General features: G+C 51.1%; 1 protein-coding gene and 3 non-coding genes across 5 annotated transcripts; all 4 read left to right on the top strand.

Annotated features, from left to right (window-relative positions):
* The first annotated feature begins 1,145 nt into the window (after positions 1–1,145).
* Positions 1,146–17,110, top strand: CTC1 (CST telomere replication complex component 1). Of its 2 annotated transcripts, none has more exons than XM_066264214.1 (23): positions 1,146–1,252; positions 4,471–4,634; positions 5,878–6,115; positions 6,261–6,472; positions 7,434–7,587; positions 8,540–8,830; positions 8,905–9,033; positions 9,559–9,791; positions 9,908–10,085; positions 10,178–10,378; positions 11,174–11,300; positions 11,885–11,999; positions 12,134–12,461; positions 12,548–12,637; positions 12,886–13,079; positions 14,305–14,393; positions 14,491–14,665; positions 14,973–15,050; positions 15,483–15,627; positions 15,718–15,782; positions 16,013–16,178; positions 16,282–16,405; positions 16,563–17,110. In XM_066264214.1, the coding sequence occupies exons 1-23, from the start codon at positions 1,220–1,222 to the stop codon at positions 16,700–16,702; spliced, it is 3,669 nt and encodes a 1,222-aa protein (XP_066120311.1). In that variant the 5' UTR covers positions 1,146–1,219; the 3' UTR covers positions 16,703–17,110. The 2 variants fall into 2 exon arrangements, with proteins under 2 accessions (XP_066120311.1, XP_066120310.1); XM_066264213.1 differs by having other exon boundaries at positions 7,431–7,587.
* A 730-nt stretch (positions 17,111–17,840) lies between these two features.
* Positions 17,841–17,914, top strand: TRNAI-AAU (transfer RNA isoleucine (anticodon AAU)). Its single transcript has one exon. It is a non-coding gene; the product is annotated as a tRNA-Ile (tRNA).
* A 474-nt stretch (positions 17,915–18,388) lies between these two features.
* Positions 18,389–18,470, top strand: TRNAS-AGA (transfer RNA serine (anticodon AGA)). Its single transcript has one exon. It is a non-coding gene; the product is annotated as a tRNA-Ser (tRNA).
* A 330-nt stretch (positions 18,471–18,800) lies between these two features.
* TRNAT-AGU (transfer RNA threonine (anticodon AGU)) lies at positions 18,801–18,874 on the top strand. The gene has a single exon. It is a non-coding gene; the product is annotated as a tRNA-Thr (tRNA).
* Positions 18,875–19,087: the final 213 nt, after the last annotated feature.

The raw sequence follows: 19,087 nt of genomic DNA, 5'->3' as shown, positions 1-19,087 counted from the left end.
TTTTATACTTAAAACAGTCATTAGGGCAAAGAGCCAGGTTGTCAAATTATTTTAATCCCATTGCTTGTAGCTATCATTATAGTATCATACATAATAGTTTCACTGCCCTACAAATCCTCTGTGCTCTGTCCATTTATCCCTGTCTTCCTGCAATTCTTGGCAACCACTGATCTTTTTATTGTCTCCATAGTTTTTGTTTTTGTTTTTTACAGAGACAGAGAGAGAGAGTCAGAGAGAGGGACAGACAGACAGGAACAGAGAGATGAGAAGCATCAATCATTAGTTTTTTGTTGTGACACCTTAGTTGTTCATTGATTGCTTTCTCATATGTGCCTTGACCTGGGCCTTCAGCAGACCAAGTAACCTCTTGCTCAAGCCAGAGACCTTGAGTAGAAGCTGGTGAGCTTTGCTCAAACCAGATGAGCCCGTGCTCAAGCTGGTGACCTCGGGGAATCTCGAACCTGGGTCGTCCACATCCCAGTCAGATGCTCTATCCATTGCGCCACTGCCTGATCAGGAGAGGCTTGGCTTCTTTCATTTAGTAATATGCATCTAAGGTTCCTCCATATCTGTTCATGACTTGATAGCTCCTTTCTTTTTAGTGCTGAATAATATTCCTTGTCTGGATGTAACACAATGCACTTATCCACTTATCTGCCAAAGGGCACCTTTGTTGCTTTCTACTTTTGGCAAGTATGAAAAAGCTTCAAAAAATATCCATATAGTTTTTTGTGTAGTTGTAAGTTTTTCAACTCCTTTGGGAATAATAAGCACTGTTCTAGGCACCAGAATACAACATAAATAGAATAACTTCTAGGTACTCACACCCAAATGGGGGAAACAGTTAAATAATTACAGCAATGTATGAATGATGTACTCTGGGCTGCATTAAGGTGGAAACATTTCTCTCTGCTTGGCGAGATCAGGTAAATCTAAAGATGCTATAAGTTACCTACCAAGCCCTCTGTGCTTAAAGATCCTGAGCTCCCAACCCCATCCCAGGGATGCCAAACAAGTTGTTACTGAGCAAGGGCGACGGGGTACCTCAGTACAGGGAAAAGGTGAGACTAGCACAGAGAGTTCCTGAGGATGCTGGGAGGGGAGGAGCCGGAGGTGGAGCCGAGAACGCGCCTTCTGATGACGGCATAGACCCGCCCTCCCGGGAGCTCACCAGCTAACGGCGGTTTGCTCCCCTACCTGGGCAAAGCCTCCGGCGGTCATGGCGGCTTGCCCTGCGCAGGCTCTTGGCTCCGTGAGTGCAGTTTTCCGTCCCTCCCCCTTTTTTCTCTTGTCTGTCCCGGATGTTTTCTTTCTTTTCCTGTTCCCCCCCATCTTGCCTCTTTGCCTCCCAGACTTGGCTGGCCGCGCCCGGGCGAGGGGAAGCTTGTGAGGCTGCTCGTCTTCCTCCTCTCACCGGTTCTGCGGATATATCTGTTCCTTCATTCCTCTGGCGTCTGCTGTGATCTCCAAACACGTTTCGGTCCCCTCCCTAGGCTTCAAGCCCGGTGCGAAGCCAGGTGCAGAGTAACGGCGAAGTGTGCGCTGCGGGTTCTTGGGGAGACCCGTGACGCAGCTATCTGAGCATCAGGAAGAGCCTTGGAGACCCAAAGTGCGTGTGAAGAGTTAGCAAAGCAAAAAGAAAAGAGAAAAAAAGAAAAGCACCGAAGGAGGTTTCAGGGCGGAGGCAAATACATGCTTAAAGACACGAGGTGGAGAGGTGTCTTTGAAAAACTCCAGGAGTTCAACTGAGTGGTGGTTGAGGGGTCAGAGCTGACAGTCTTGTAAGTCTTGCTAAGCAGCGACTTGAACCTGAGGACGCCTGGGAGTTATTAAGGGTTTTACACGGACACTTGAATGGATGACACTTGTGTTTTCAATTCCTGAGGTAGCAGTGTAGAGAATGAACTAGAGAGGACCAGTTAGAAGGCTGTGGTTGAAATGTAATGAGAGAGGAGGTTGATCCCGACCAAGGCAGCAATGCTGAAGTACCAGAGGTGAAGGCAAAGTGAGAGAAATATATACAGTGTGTCTGTAAAGTCATAGTGCACTTTTGACCGGTCACAGGAAAGCAACAAAAGATGATAGAAATGTGAAATCTGCACCAAATAAAAGGAAAACCCTCCCAGTTTCTGTAGGATGATGTGGCAGCATGTGCGCCTGCACAGATGATGATGCAACACCGTGTATACAGCAGAGCAGCCAGCGGCCATGCCAGTTGAGATGTGGACGGTAGAGAGGAAAGTTCAGTGTGTTCTGTGGCTCGCTAAATTCAAATCCGTGACCAAAGTGCAACGTGAATATCGGCGCGTTTATAATGAAGCGCCACCACATAGGAATAACATTACTCAGTGGGATAAGCAGTTGAAGGAAACCGGCAGTTTGGTGGAGAAACCCCGTTCTGGTAGGCCATCAGTCAGTGACAAGTCTGTAGAGGTTATATGGGATAGCTACCTAAGGAGCCCTAAAAAAATCTGTGTGTGAGCCCACATTGAACTGCACTGAATAGGTATGAAACTGGGAGAGTTTTCCTTTTATTTGGTGCAGATTTCACATTTCTATGGTCTTTTGTTGCTTTACTGTGACCGGTCAAAAGTGCACCATGACTTTATGGACACACTGTATATTAAGGAGATAGAATCTAAAGGATTTGGGTCTTGTGTAGGGTAAGGAAGTTAAGGAGGACTTCCAGGTTTTAGGGTAAAACTATCTACCAATAGCATCCAGTGGATGAGGTCATTGAGAAGAAAATACATAATGTTCTCTCTCCAACTTCAACCTATATCAATATCAATTCAGGGAGCTTATTTAAAATACAAACGGTACCCCATCCCTTCTGATTCAGCAGATGGGAGCACCTAAAAATCACCTGATTTTTAATAAAACTGATGATTCTGAGGTACCACTTTGAGGAATGGTCGTGTTCAATGTGCCAAGCAATTGACAGGCTTTCCGAGGAATAGGGGCTAAAAGGAAAAAAAAAAGGCAACCAGAGAGGAACACAGAAAGGATGAGAATGAGAGACTGAGCTTTGTTGATGTTGGTGGGCAATTCTGATGACCTGGTCCAGTTCTGACAACCCTGACCATGAATGAGAGGGGCTTAAGTGAAAGTCAATGGTAGAGCTGTCCACAAGGACTCTGAAGTCATCTCGAACTTGAAGACTGGTGTTTGCTAAAGATTAGCAATGTGGAGGAATCTGTTGGAATTATGAAATAAAGTTGCCTAGCACAGGAAGTAGGACAAGTTGGTCCCACACCCTAGAGTTATCTACATATAGAGGCAACTGTGTGTTCAGAATCTGTGGCAAGTATAGGAAGCTGGTTCATATGCTCCTTAGGAAGCCCACATCTTAGCTAAAAAAACAAAACAGGCCCTGGCCGGTTGGCTCAGTGGTAGAGCATCAGCCTGGCATGCAGAAGTCCCAGGTTCGATTCCCAGCCAGGGCACACAGGAGAAGCACCCATCTGCTTCTCCACCCCTCCCCCTCTCCTTCCTTTCTGTCTCTCTCTTCCCCTCTCACAGCCAAGGCTCCATTGGAGCAAAGATGGCCCCGGCACTGAGGATGGCTCTGTGGCCTCTGCCTCAGGCGCTAAGATGGCTCTGGATGCAGCGGAGCGACGCCCCCTGGTGGGCATGCCGGGTGGATCCCGGTCGGGCGCATGCGGGAGTCTGACTGCCTCCCCATTTCCAGCTAGCTTTGGAAAAATGCAAAAAAAAAAAGACAGAACAGGAAAAAAATTCAATGGGATTGTATTAAATATGTATTTAGCTTATGGGAACTCAAATGTGTAGATGACTAAAAAATTGAATGATAAAAAATTATATTCTACCTATGTTCTTTTTTTTTTTAATTTATTGATTTTAGAGAGAAGAGAGAGAGAAAAAGGAGGAGGGGAGGAGTGGGAAGCATCAACTCATAGTAGTTGCTTCTCATATGTGCCGTGACTAGGCAAGCCTGGGGTTTCAAGTTAGTGACCTCAGTGTTCCAGGCTGACACTTTATCGACTGTGCCACCACAGGTCAGGCCTACCTATTTCCTTTTTATGTACTGTTCATTATTAGGCACATTTCCATTTTTGTATATTTTACTATACAATACTATACCCTATCCTTTATGAACAATCTAAAGAATTTTTTTTTCAAGGGTGACTTTGACCAATCTTTTTTTTCAACTTGCTGATGGTCAGAGAAGGGTTCAGAGAGGAATATATATTCTGGTTGAGCACTGAGGTTGGTGCAGGTTTGTGAGAGAAAGAGACAAGACCAAAGCTGGATGGCCACCTGTCTGCGTTGATTGTATAGCTGGATGCAAGACTTCTAAGGTTTCTTTAAGCTCTACACTCCTTTACATTTCCTCTTCATTTATATGCCCTCTTAATTTTTGTTGTTGTTATTATTCCTTTATTCTTCCCAAAATCTCCATCGTGGGCAGAATTGTCAGGATATTTTAACTAAGTTCACTTTCCTCAGGAGCAAACCTGGCTTGAGGCTGCCCAGGCCTTCATCCAAGAGACCCTGTGTCCTGCTGGCGAAGAGCCTGATGTCCGGTTGACTCAGCAAGTAACTGACTGTGTGAAGACTACCTGGTTGTCCCAGGGAGGAAACCAGGGTTTCACACTGCCCCTCAGCTACAGGTTAGGAGAGCTGGGGCTCAGGCGATTTGAAAGGGAAGGACCTGAGAAGAAGGAGGGGAAAGTTGCTAAGGGGAGGAAAAAGTGGTGTACACGCAGCCCCCTTCTGTCAGATTTATCCATTCCCCGTCAAGCTGCTGCGCCTTTCCCATAGTTCTCCAGAATTGCCTTGTCAAGTTTAGAAACAAGGAAAGATAGGAAGAAGATGAGGAGAAGACTGAAAGAAAATTTGGAGAACTCTCAGTGGGGAGAGAAGCTGCTACGATTTTATGTTGTGTATTAGGAAACTCAGATTCACCAAGTGCAGGTAGTTGTGCTTAAGAAGACCTGAGTTTGACTGACTGGCAGTAGCACAGTGGATTGAGTGTCCACCTGGAACACTCAGTTCCCAGGCTCAAAACCCCGAGGTTTCCAACTTAAGCATAGGGGCACTGGTTGAGCATGGAATAATCCACATGATCTCGTGGTTGCTGGCTTGAGCCCAAAGGTTGATTGCTTGAGCCCAAAGGTTGGTCACTTGAACCCACAGTCTCTGGCTTGAGCAAGGAGTCACTGGCTCAGCTTGAAGCCCCCCTCCTTCCCCCTGCCATCAAGGCATGTATGAGAAGCAATCAATGAACTGAAGTGCCACGATATGGGTTGATGCTTCTCATCTCTCTCCCTTCCTATCTCTCTCTCTCAAAAAAAAAAAAAAAAAAGATAAAATAAAATTGAACCAGAATGTAATTTTTTTTTAATTTAGTGAGAGGAGGGGAGGCAGAGACAGACTCCCACATGTGCCCTGACCAATGGATCTCAGCTGGGATCAATCCCGCAAGCCCACTAGGGGGCAATGCTCTGCCCATCTGGGGCCCTTGCTGCGTTGCAACTTTAGCCATTTTTTAGTGCCTGAGGCAGAGACCATGGAGCCATCCTCAGGGCCTGGGGCTAACTTGCTCCAATTGAGCCATGGCTGCTGGAGGGGAGGAGAAGAGAGAGAGAGAGAGAAATGAGAGGGGGAGGGGTAGAGAAGCAGATATGTGCTTCTCCTGTGTGCCCTGACCAGGAATCGAACCTGAGACATCCACATGCCAGGCCGAAGCTCTACCACTGAGCCAACCTTGTCAGGGCCCATGCTCAATCTGGCAACCCTGCACTCAAGTCAGCAACCTTAGAGTTTTGAACGTGGGTCCTCAGCGTCCATCAGCATTGAGGATAACTTCCTAGGCTTGGATACAGCTTTACAAGATGTTGCTCCCTTCTGCAGATTTGTCTCAGTACGAGACCTCAGGAGCCACCAGCGCCCACCATGCTGTAGCTACCTGTCCTGGAGTAGTACTGAGTACCAGGCATGGGCCCAAGAGGCTGGACTAAGTGGTCTGCCCCTGCCCCGAGAGCAGCTGTTACTTTTAGGGACACTAACAGACCTATCAGAGGACTTGGAGCAAGAGTGCAGGAACGGGAGCCTCTATGTGAGAGATAACACTGGAGTCCTGGACTGTGAGGTGAGTAGGAAGGGGAAACAGATGTCTTCGATTCTAACAAAAATAGTGTCTAGGGAGTGAGGCAAGTAAGTCTCAGGCAATGAAGGTGGAGGTTGGTGAATAGGTGCTGGGACCCTGATTAACCCTTGATTTTGGTCTTTTCTAGCTTATAGATCTGGATCTTTCTTGGCTGGGCCATCTCTTTCTGTTCCCGAGTTGGAGTTACCTTCCTCCTGCCAGGTGGAATTCCTCAGGGCGAGGGCACTTGGAGCTGTGGAGTGTCCCCGTACCAGTGTTTCCCTTGACCGGCAGTCCTGGCCCTCCCAGCCCTCTCTCTGTTCTCTACCCGGAGGCTGCTTGCCGCCTGCTCAGGCACAGGTAGCCCTTCCCTCCAGGGGGTCAGCACGGTGACACTGGGAGGCTGTTGGGGGGCAGTGGAAGGAAGGAGAGAAAGGTACTGAGAGTAATACGGATGGAGTGCTCCCAATCAAGGAATAGTATGGCCACTTTTATCTTTGGAATACCTATGAAAACATGGAAATTTCACATCACCATTGGATTATTCTTTTTTTGTGTGTGATAGAGACGGAGAGAGACAGAGAGGGACAGATAGGGACAGAAAGGCAGGAAGGGAGAGAGATGAGAAGCATCAATTCTTTATTGCAGTACTTTAGTTGTTCATTGATTGCTCTCTCATACGTGCCTTGACCAGGGGGGCTACAGCAGACTGAGTGACCCCTTGCTCAAGCCAGCGACCTTGGGTTCAAGCTAGTGAACCTTGCTCAAACCAGATGAGCCCGCACTCAAACCGGTGACCTCAGGGTTTCAGACCTGGGTCTTCCATATCCCAGTCCAACGCTCTATTCCCTGCACCACCGCCTGGTCAGGCTATTTATTTATTTATTTTTGAGAGACGTAGAGAGACAGACAGAAAGGGAGAGAGATGAAAAGCATCAATCATAGTTGTGGCACTTTAGTTGTTCATTGATTGCTTTCTCATATGTGCCTTAACTGGGGGGCGCCAGCCAAGCCAGTGACCCTTTGCTCAAGCCAGCAACCTTGGGCTCAAGCCAGTGACCATGGGTCATGTTAGTGAACCTACGCTCAAGCTGGCAACCCCATGCTCAAGCTGCTGAGCCTGTGCTCAACCCAGAGTGACCTTGGGGTTTCAAACCTGGGTCTTTAGCCTCCCAAATCGACACTCTGTGCACTGCACCACCACCTACCTGGTCAGGCACTATTAGATTCCAGTATTCTTTACAGAGAAGGGAAGACATTTGTAGGGGAAAAGAAGAGAAATAACGACTTCTTCCTTTCTTCCTTCTACTACCTTTAGCAGCAAGCTCAGAGGTGTGCATCCAAACCTGGCTGGGAAGCTGGTTCGACTGAGTGCTCTTGTGAAAAGTCAAAAGAAAGCTTACTTCGTCTTGTCTCTTTGTGAACCATCCCCGGCTGGCAGCCACGCTGGTAGCCACGTATCCATCATTGTGCAGGTGAGGATTAGGGTCAGCTTGGGCGTAGAGATGCGGAAGAGGTATCAGAGCTTTTAAGAGGAAAGAGAACATCTCCAGCTGGGGGGAGGAGTTTTCTGGAACAGTTTATGTTGAGGGAAAATTCCAGATAATGTCATTCCTGTGTACAGGAGGTAGGAACTCTTCTGTTCTGCAAGTCATTTGAGTGGCAAACGTGTCTTTTGTCTACTTGATCATTCATGGATCCATATTATTACTTGGGTTTGTGTCTGTGTCCCTGTGGTTTAAAATATGTTGGAGAGGCGAGAACAGTCAGCTGTATTTCCCTTAACATCTGTCCTAAAACTGGAAACCTATGTGCATGGTGCTTATTGATTAAGTAAATGGCAGTTATTGAATGGCATAGGGTGGGATGGGAAAATGCAAAAATGATGTGATTTTCTGACTGGAATATGTATGTATTTGGAAGGAAGTTTTAGGATTATGTATTTGTAAGGAAGTTTGTACCTTGGGGGAGGGGTTAGGAAACATTTGGCATCTCCTACAAGAGGAGAGATCATGAAAGTTTTATGGCTTAATACTGACACTGCTCACAAAAATTAGGGGATATTTTACCGCTTCATATTCATTTTTAAATATCCCCTAATTTTTGTGAGCAGTATTCTTGGTGCCCTAGCCGAATGGCTCGGTTGGTTAGAGCATCGTCCTGAAGCACAGAGGTTGCCAGTTCGATCCCCGGTCAGGACACATACAGGAACAGATCAGTGTTCCTCTTGCTCTCTCTCTCTTCCTCTCTCTAAAATAAACATTATTAAAAAACAAGATTGACTTGGCAAACAAGGAGGATGAAGCAAGGAAAGCTCATGAGGAGCAGGTCTTGGAGGTCAGATCATGATGGAAAGAGCCTCTGGCCAGAGAATCACTTTGTGAGAAGTGTCTCATGTACCATGTTGCCCGCCTCTGCACAAACCAGGTCCCTGCCCAGCTGGTGTGGCACCGAGCTCTTCAGCCTGGTAGGGCCTATGTGCTGACGAAGCTGCAAGTATCCCGGATTGCTGGTTACCGTTACCGTGTCTGGACGACCGGTCCCTCTTCTCAGCTGTTGCCGCTGAAACCAGAATGTGTGCGCGAGCTGGACCTGGGACTGGAGCTTGGTGGGCCCCTCTTGGAGGCTGACCCCAAGCCACTCCCCAGGACAAGCAATGTCCCAGACAGGAAGGACCAAAAAGATCTTGTCCGGGACTCCAGACTCCTGTCATACCAGGTGAGCATAAGCGGAAGATCCTGGAGTTGGAGGGGCAGGAAATGTGGGGATCTGCTGACCTTTGACCTCTGCAGGGCACGGTCACTGGCGTGCTGAACCAGCCTGCTGGCATCTATGAGCTCGATGGGCAGCTGGGGCTGTGCCTTTCCTACCAGCAGTTCCAGGGCCTCAGGCGGGTGATGCGGCCCGGAGTCCGCCTGGAGGTACGTGTGGGGGCGCGGCGACAGAGGGGGGCTTCTCAGGGGCTCCTCTTACCTTCACAGACCGGTAACCTTCACAGCAGGGTTGGAACCTTTGCAGCGAAAATAGGAAAATAGTCAATGTGCATTGGGGGTGGACTGGGCATGTACGGCCACAGACTAGAGTCTGGGAGCACAGGGAGGAAGGGTTGGGACCAGAGCATCTTCCTCGCGGAAGGGTCTTCCACCTGGAGGCGGAGATGCTGGCCCTGACGCTCAGGGCAGTAAGGGCCAGATTGATGTCAGGCTCACCTCGCCATGCCAGCCAGGAGCGTCTGGCCCACAGGAAGCCTGCTGGGCCTTTGGGAAATGAACTTCCCCAGGGATGGCGGGTTGTGATGGAAGGCGAGGTGTGGAGGCTGAGAGGAAGTCACCTGTGTAGAAGCTGGGTTTCTCTAGGAACGCAGCTGGGGAAAGGTGCAGCAAACTCCGTGTGGGAGCACTGAGCGGACCTCACCTCTGTGTTCCCACTGTCTCCGCCCTCCCCAGCTCCAGGATGTCCACCTGCTGCAGTCGGTGGGGGGAGGGACGACAAGGCCGGTGCTTGCTCCTTGTCTCCGCGGTGCTGTTCTGCTTCGGGGCTTCTCTCCAAGGAAGCCGGAGACTCAGTCCTCCCTACAAGCCCTGGGGGCCTCCCTGTATGAGCAGCTGATATGGGAGCAGCAGTTAGGACTTCCTCTCTACCTGTGGGCTACCAAGGCGCTGGAGGAGCTGGCCCGCAAGTGAGGAGGACGTGGGGCCGCAGGGTGGCCGCGGGAGTGCGACACGTCCTCCGTAAGGGCAGCGGGACCCTGGAAGGGACAGGGTCTGGGGGTGCTGACCGCACTTCTTCCCCAAGGCTGTGTCCCCACGTGCTAAGGCACCGCCACCTGCTGCAGCACTCGTCACCTGGGAACCCCAGCCTGGGCCTCCAGCTCCTGGCTCCTGCCCTGGACGTCTTGGCTCCTCCACGCATCCCCAGTCGCGATGCACAAAGGGAGATCCTGGAAGAGCCGCATCGCTGTCCTCTGCAGAAGGTCTGAGGATGTGGGGAATGATGGCTGGCAGGGCTGATGTGTGAGGCGGGGACACATGGGATGCCGGTCTGACGGTCCTTCTTTCCCGACAGTACACTCGGCTGCAAACTCCTTGCTCCTTCCCCACTCTGGCCACGCTGACAGAGGAAGGACAGGGAAGGGCCTGGGCCTCCTTTGACCCTAAGACCCTTCTGCCCTTCCCAGAGGTTTCTCACCTGACCAGCTGCCAACTCAACCAGCGCCTGGCCTGGTCCTGGCTCTGTGTGCTGCCCTCCACCTTCCGGCCAGCCCAGGTGCGTGGGCTCCGGCGGGGCTTGGGCACTTCCTCTTCCTGCATCCTCACTTGTCATTTTGACTGACTAGCCTTTTTTTTTTATAGAGACAGACAGAGAGAGAGAGAGAGAGGGAGAGTCAGAGAGAGGGATAGACAGACAGGAACGGAGAGATGAGAAGCATCAATCATTAGTTTTTCATTGTGCGTTGCAACACTTTAGTTGTTCATTGATTGCTTTCTCATATGTGCCTTGACCGCGGGCCTTCAGCAGATCGAGTAACCCTTTGCTCGAGCCAGTGACCTTGGGCTCAAGCTGGTGAGCTTTTGCTCAAACCAGATGAGCCCGTGTTCAAGCTGGTGACCTCAGGGTCTTGAACCTGGGTCCTCCACAACCCAGTTCAACGCTCTATCCACTGCGCCACCGGCTGACTAGCCTTCTAACTAGACTGCCCCCTCCCTGCAGCAACTAGAAAGAGCTACCGGTAGGTAAAATGTACTTGCATTACAAAACTCTCTTGCTTTAAGTCCTTTTCTTGTTTCTCCCAGTGCACGGAAAGTAAAACTTAAGCTTCCACTAGATCTGACAAGTTCCTTTAACCTCGATCTGAATATTTTTTCTGCTACTACCATATATGTGAATGTATGTGTTTTTTTCACACCTGTCCTCTGAATATAAGTTCTTTGAGGTCAGAGACCATGTCTTTTATTTTTCTCCTTACTTTCTAGATAACATGTAACACAGTACCTGGCACATAATAGATGCTCAATATTTGCTGAATAAATACTTCACCCCTTGGCTTTCATCTCCCTGCAGGTTCTACTGGGGGTTCTGGTGGCTTCATCTCGTAAAGGTCATCTGCAACTCCGAGACCAGAGTGGTTCCATACCCTGCCTACTCCTGAACGAGCCCTCCCGGCCCCTCAGTGACCCCCGGCTCATAGGTTTGGAGTTCAGAAGTGGAGAGGAGGTGGCAGTGCAGCCCAAGGCCTCAGAGCAGGGGTCTGGGGGTGGCCCCTGCAGGGCTTTTCTAGGGACTGAGGTGGCACACATGGGCCGAGTGTGGGGAGGAGTCCGGGAGACAGGCACTGCCAGGCAGAGAGAAGGAGGAGGGGTCTCCTGGCCAGACCGCGGTCCCGCACCTGGCGGCCCCCACAGCCCCTGACGTGCACGGCAGGGTGGCAGCTCCCAACCCTGCATTCTTCATTCTGAAGAATAATGGTCTTATTTGGACTTAATCAGATTTGTAGACAGAAAAATCCTGGGAAGCAAAGTTTTCTTCGATCTAGTAATAGGTGTTTTACGGATTTGTGAGAAAGTAGAATCGAGACTTTTCAGCCTAGGAGGCCAGGGGTGGGATCGGACATGTGGGTGCAATGGTTTTTCCCTTAGAGATATCACCCCTCTTAGATGGGGCTCAGGTCGGGCCTAGGTTGGGCCTCAGGACCTGCAGGGTGGTCTTGGTCCACTTCACTTCCCATTCCCCGGTTCTGTCCTCCTGCCAAAATAGGAAACTTCTTTCCTGTAGGCTGCTTGGTGCGGGCAGAGAGGTTCCAGTTGGTCGTAGAGAGGCGTGTCAGAAGCAACTTTCCTTCCTGGAAGGAGCTGAGCATAGCAGGCTTCATCCAGAAGCAGTGGGCCAGGTTGGCTTCCTGGGGTAGTAGCTGTTCTCTGAGCCTCGGAGGGAAAGGGGAAGGGCCCGGCAGGTGTTAGAGCGCGGGAGCCCACACACTCAATGCTGGATCGCTAAGAAACCTATTCCCGTCTCTCCCCACAGAGTCTCTGTGCAGTTCTTTCTGGCCGATGCCCTGGTCCTGTCTGTGCCCCGACCCTTCCTTCACCCAGGCACCCCCTCGACACCTGCTCAGACAGAGCCTGCCCTCCCCAACGCCCCCCCCTTAGGACAGAGCCGGCTCTTCTTGCTGTCCCACAAGGAGGCACTGATGAAGAGGAACTTCTGTGTCCCCCCAGGAGCCAGTCCGAAGGTGCCCAAGCCCACCCTCAGTTTCTGCATAATAGCGAGCTGGCTTGGGGGTACCCAGAGGAAGGAGGGCACTGGATGGGGCCCACCCGAGCTCAGGGGAGATGCGAACATGGAGCAGAAGGTAAGCTGAGGCTGCAAGGACCTGGACTCGGCCTGTGCCCCTCGCTCCTGTCTGGAATCCCACGACCCTGCTCTCCTTCCTCGCAGGTTCTCCTCATCTTTCTTGGCTCCTCCATCCGCTGGTTCGAATTCTTGCACCCGGGGCAAGTGTACCGACTCGTGGCTCCTGGTCCTCCCGTGAGCGCCCTATTCCATCATCCCCTGCCCCAGAAAGCTTTTCGGCTTGGGGTCTGGAGAGGAAGTGCAGTGCCTGGTCACTCCGAGGTCTCCTAGCGGAAGGGTGGGTCTAGATGGAGTAGGAGGGTTCTCTGTTCTAGGTCGCTTTCTTCACCAGGCTCCAGAGAGGAAACCAAGTTGGGTCGTAGTATTTTTTGAACCTTCTGGATCAGGACACACTGAGAGACTGTCTTCTCGTTTCCTGGCAGACACCAATGCTATTTGAGAAGAGTGGTTCATCCTGCATATCACAGCGTCCTCTGGAGTTGGCTGGCTGTACATCTTGCCTCACTGTCCAGGATGAGTGGACCCTGGAACTTGAGAGCTCCCAGGACATCCCAGATGTGCCACGTGTCAACAAGGCACTGTCTGAATCCTCGCTGACCGACCTGCTCAGTGACAAGTAAATGTCCGCCAGTTCCTCCAGCTTGTTGGGCTGCTCTCTTCCTCCGCCGTGGTTGGGTTTGGTGAGCGGTGGTCACTTCTCTACTGCAGCGTGTTTCTTTCATGGGATTTAGCTCCTAGAGCCGTGATGGCGAACCATTTTATAAAAACCGCCCACTTTTGCAGTGCTGGTCAACCTGGTTGCTCCTGCCAGAGACTGGCCCACCATGAAAGCTGGACTGTCCAGCGGGAGGGACCAGGTTGACCAGCACTGCAAAAGTGGGCGGTTTTTATAAAAAGGTTCACCATCATGGCCCTAGAGGGAGGTGTCCTTGTGTTTCATACTTGATTTTCACCTGAGCATGTTCCTGTTTTGAAGTGATCATGAGCAGGCTTTCTCACAATTCAGGGAAAGCTTTTAGTAATAAGAGGAAATATAAGAAACATTAAACTATAAGGACAAAAGCTGAAAGTGCCTTCCTTTAGTACAAGAAGTGGCATCAGGAACAACTATACTTTCCTCACATAAGCTTTTTGGGGTTGCTGCTAGTGTACATAAAAAAGCTACAAAGATATTTTACCCTGTATTAAACAAAATTCTACTGGATTGTATGTGTAATTTCTGGAGGGCCATGAGCTCCAGCATATACAACTGCAGACAGTGAACTGCAAAGTGGAGATTTAATTCTACTGATGTACTCCTTGGCCAGGCCTCTGGTTACAAGGTTGTAGAGGTCCTGAGTGATCTGCCACAACCCTGTTTTTCCCATAAGCCCTGTTATTTTCCTGTTATTTTCAGTGTGTGATTCAACACAGCATGAGATTTTCCAGAACCTTATAGATGACATTCTAGCAGATACTTTTAGCTTCTGTCCTTGGACCTGACTCCATTCTCTGGCAACCTCTGTGCTTCGGGATGATGCTCTAGCCACCCTACCTACCTGACAGAGACAGGAAGGGAGAGAGATGAGAAGAATTCCCCGTGGCATCATAGTTGTTCATTGATTGCTTTTGCATGGCAGAGCGTCCACTTGCTCAGGCCAGCGACCTTGGGTCTCAAGCCAGTGACCATGAGTGACTATGACTCCATTCTCAATGCTGGTGAGCTCATGCTCAAGCCAGGGACCTCGGGGTTTCGAACCTGGGTCCTCTGCAGCCCAGTCTGATGCTCTACCCACTGCGCCACTGCCCGGTCAGGCTGCTTCCCATGCCTCCATTCTCACTGCACTTCTCTGACCCTTCAGCTTCACCGACTCCTTAGTGTCTTTCTCAGCTGAGATTCTGTCACGGACGCTGTGTGAGCCACTTCCAGTCCCTCTCTGGACAAAGCCTGGTAATGTGACAACTCCTTTGGGTGAAGGTACAGAATGGAGTGATTGGACCGAGTGATCCAGACAGAGAACACTGACCCCTCCCCTTTGCTTCTGTAGGGAGCAGTGGGGCCCGGAGAGGCTGTGTGAAGGTAACTGTGGCTCTGGAGACCTCTGACCGTGAATTCCCCCCTCACTTAGACATCTACATCGAAGACCCGCACTTGCCTCCCCCACTAGGACTGCTTCCGGGAGCCCGGGTCTACTTTAACCAGCTGGAGAAGAGAGTTTCCAGGTGAAGATCTGTGTAGCTGGCCTTGCCGCTCCTCCCTGTGGAGGAGCATGTGGTTGGTCCTTTTGAATGTTCACCGCTACCTAACTAGGCTACACTGACACTTCCTTCTTGGTACTATGTCAATGTGTTACTCTGCAACTTACGCCCTCTGGCCTCATGAGATGTTCCAGACCAGTCCTTCCCCATCTTCCTGCTGCTGTGATGGAGCCTGGGCCGGGGCATGTCCCTGGAGGGGCAGGGGCGCAAGCCTGCGCTGCAGTGCCAGCTCCAGCCTCAACCTGACTTCTTTCTCCTCTTCTGCTTACAGGTCCCACAATGTTTACTGTTCATTCCGGTCATCCACTTACGTTCAGGTCCTGAGTTTCCCCCCGGAAACCAGAGTCAGGTCAGTGCCTCAGGCCCCGATCCCCAAATTTCACAGCCTCGCATCTGCACCCCACACATGTTCTTCACTCTGGAATTTTTGTCATAACTACAGTCTTTTCCAATCCCAGCAGAACATGTTGAGTCAGAGCCCCAAATAAAAAACACCTAATAACTCATTTTACCCAGAAAGATTTAGTGTTTGAGACTCTTAAATAAAGGCTTGTCAGTCTAAAATGCAACTGTCTTTTCAGGGCTAACATCTTGGTTGTTCATGCCTGAGAAATAATTGATGACAGTTGGAGATCAGAATCAAAATGGGGAGCATGGGGCTTCCCGAAGAGCATGGAAGCCACCACTGTCCCCATCCCAGTGCCTGCTGAGTCCTCCCAGACACGCTGTGCTCTCAGAACCCCTCTGACGATTTCCTGACCCCTGTCTCTCTCTTTCTTAGTGACCCTCTGCCCCACATCTACCTGGCTGGACTGCTGCGGGCTGGCCGGGCCCCGTTCCGGGCCATGGCCTCCTGCCATATTGTTTCTGTCTTCAGCCTTCAGATCCTCTGGGTGTGTGCTCACTGTACCAGCCTCTTCATCCAGGTATGGGAGGGGACAAGCAGAACTGGGTGCCTGGTGCCAGAGGGAGGTGAGGGGACCAGAGGATTTTTTGAACCCCTTTCTTAATCTCAGGGAAGGTGTACTCATCTGGGTTCCACTTGCCCCACTCAGACCCCTGTGAGCCAGGCCAACATCAGGTGAGAGCAGTGGGTGCCTGTCACACTGTTGACTCCTCTATTGCATGATGTCTTCTGTGTGCTATCCCTGTGTTAACAGAACTTGCCTTGTGGGAATGGCTTTGATAAACATTTTTGAATGAGCGAGTGAGGGTCAGTGAGTTAAAGATGAAACAGTGGAGAGGGAGGCGTGGTGGGTTCTGGGGACTGGCACCGAGGTTTGCTCGGGGACTTTCTCTGTCGCACCCCAGGCTCCTGGTGGAGGACGGGACTGCCGAGGCCGTGGTGACCTGTAGGAATCATCACGTGGCCGAAGCGCTAGGGCTGTGTCCTAGTGAGTGGACCTCCCTGCTAGAGTTTGTCCGAGGGCCAGGAAAAGTGGCCCTGCAGTTTATGGGGCCTGGAGCCCAACCTGAGGTGAGATGTGGCTGGGAGCGGGGGCTCAGATACCCGGGCTCCTGAGGGTTTGGTAGAGGGCTTGGGAGTTGGAGTTCTGATTAGCCCTAGTTTCCCTTTTTAGTCTTCAGCCAAGGCTGAGCCCTTGACCCGCTTCCTCCGGACACTTTGCACTAGCGTCTCTGTCCTCCGCCCTGTTGTGCTTGCTTTCGAGTGTGAGAAGAAACCCTCCAAGATCAGCCCTTCAGGTAAGGAGGGAGGGTGGAAGGGTGGAAGTTTAGGCAGATGGGTCCCGGGAGGAAGAGCGGGGAGGGATTGACGGAGTTCCTGGAGTTGGGGAGGAGAAGGGTGGGTGAGGACTAAAAACATGCCCATGACATGGATTTTCCTCTCTTCTTATCTCAGAGCCTCCCAGGCTACAGCGATTCCAGTGCGGGGAGCTCCCTCTCCTGACTCGGGTGAATCCCAGGATCCAGCTGTTGTGTCTGTCCATCCAGGAGCTCAAGCATTCCGGCTCCCTGGGGGCATCTGCTTCTGCCTGCTAACCTGAGCTGCGCCATGGCCTGGAAGTTTCCCTGCCCTGCTGGAACACCTGAAGCCTGGGCCCAGCTTCTCCCATTTGTTGTGCCCCTTGCCTTGTGGGTGACTGAACTAGGACAGCAGACTCCTGTGTTCATGAACTGCTACCCTCCTGTGATTTCTCCTCCTTCATGTTCTTTCTGGTGCCAGCCTGCCTTGGGGAAATGGTAGGCATAGGCAAGTCATGGCGCTGCTGATATTTCCTCTGAGGTTGGGGACAAGGCACCTGCGCGCACAGTTGGCCCTGAGCACCTGGGTTCTGTCTTTGTGGTGGGAGCTAGAGGAACAAAAGACTTGCCCCTTGTAGGGGTGCTGGACAGGCCCCTTGGCCTATAATAAAGCTCCAATGATGTCACACTTGTGCTATCTATGAGGGCCCAGGTCTCCTGACCTGGCAGCTGGCCCATCGTTTACCATCCTTTCTGCCCTTGTTTTCTATGAATGCCAAAACTGGTTTTAGGAGCTTATGATCCAGCCGAAGAAATGATACCAGAAGTCAGGCCCTAAAGGGAGTTGGAGGCAGAGTACACAGCACTGCTCTGACAGTCTCAGTCAGCAAGGTTGGGCTGGAGAAGTCAAGTATGTGACCTGGAGTTGCTGGGAAGTACGGAGTGAGTATAGGGGTTGAGTTGCAGGGAGCACCCCACATTCAGAGAGGCACATGAGGAACCTATCCTCCGGAACCCCGGATCGGGGGTCAGTGCTGTGGGTTTCCCATGGGCCAGGCCTAAGGCACATCCTTGATCCACTCCATGAGACTGGTAGGAATTCCTAAGTCAGAACCCGTAGACTTAGGGGTTGCGGGATCAATTAGTTGGGGTGCTCATGCATGTGGTTGGCATTATCCCATTTTTTTCCTGGGAACTGCCTGTTCAGTGCAGAGGTAGAGCCTAGCCACACCTCAGCGCTGTTCAGAGGACATTCCTTCCAGCCTTTTTTTTTTTCCTTTCCAGCCTTTTAGAGATTGCTTCCAATTTGTATTTAGGAGGACCTTAGAGAACAAGAATAGGGCCACGCAAAGTTTTTGGCTGGTGGGAGTAATGGTTACATGATTGAGTAACGTAATGTAGATATGCAGATTTGAGAGCTAAAGCGCCTATCTTTGGCCGGTTAGCTCAGTTGGTTAGAGCGTGGTGCTAATAACGCCAAGGTCGCGGGTTCGATCCCCGTACGGGCCAAGAGCAAAGGTTTTATTGTGTGTGTGGTTTTTGGTTTTTTTTGTTGTTGTGTGTGTGACTACAAACGACGCAGGACCCACTGCTTTTCAAAACTCGAATTGCTAACGCACTTCAAGCTTTGGGGAGTGCTCCCTGGGCTGGGGCGCAGGGAGCGTTCACAGGTGGCTTAGCGTCTTCTTTTTCCCGGGAGCGCGTGGTTGGAGCCGGTGGGAGAAAGGGAGAGACCCGGGGGGAGGGGGGGCGGGGCTTCCCAGGAGCCGGTGGGAGAAAAGGAGAGACGGGAGGGGGGGGGGGGGGGCGGAGCTTCCCAGAAACACGGAGTGAGGCGGGCCGGAGCGAAGGGTGGATTCCGAGTGTAATCCGGTGTCGCGGCCGCCGGCCTCCTAGCCCTGGAACGGGGAAACCGTTGGGGGTGGTGTCTACGCAACGTAGAAACTAGGGAAGGTTGCAGACAAGCGATGCTGGCAGCTAAGGGTAGTCGTGGCCGAGTGGTTAAGGCGATGGACTAGAAATCCATTGGGGTCTCCCCGCGCAGGTTCGAATCCTGCCGACTACGTGTATGCACTTTCTTTTTCCCTTTTTTTTTTCCCGACATTCTAACCACGTTTCTGCCCACTCAGAAAATAGGTTGGCTCCGCGCTTCACAATCCGCCCGTCTCAGGACTCCTCGATTCTGGGAAGCTCCCCACCCGCATACTTTTAGCGAGTGTTGAGATCTCTGATTCCTTTTTTCAACATCGGGGGGATCCCGCATAGATGGACGCTTGATGTCAAACCTAGTTGATTTGTCAAAATTAATTTTAGTAAAATCTAGAAGAGTTGATGTGGCCGAGCTCCGAGCGCTATTTTCCTGTAGTGTGCTATGGGAAAAGTTTCTGACGACTTCGGCGCCGTGGCTTAGTTGGTTAAAGCGCCTGTCTAGTAAACAGGAGATCCTGGGTTCGAATCCCAGCGGTGCCTTTGGTTCCAACCCTTAAACTAGTGCTGTTTTACGTTTTATCGCTGCTTTCACGTTATATCCCTAACGGCATTATTCATTGTTTTTATATTAGAGGAGGCAAGGGTTACTCAGAGCATCCACATTTCCTGCTGAGAAGACTGCCAGTCCCGTGACGTCATCGCCCCACAAGCTCCACCAGTGACCAAGCCGGGAACCCGGAGACCTGCACCTAC

The sequence above is a fragment of the Saccopteryx bilineata genome, chromosome 2, assembly GCF_036850765.1.
Source record: "Saccopteryx bilineata isolate mSacBil1 chromosome 2, mSacBil1_pri_phased_curated, whole genome shotgun sequence".
NCBI classification, from domain to species: domain Eukaryota; kingdom Metazoa; phylum Chordata; class Mammalia; order Chiroptera; family Emballonuridae; genus Saccopteryx; species Saccopteryx bilineata.
This window is presented reverse-complemented; position numbering and strand designations above follow the sequence as displayed.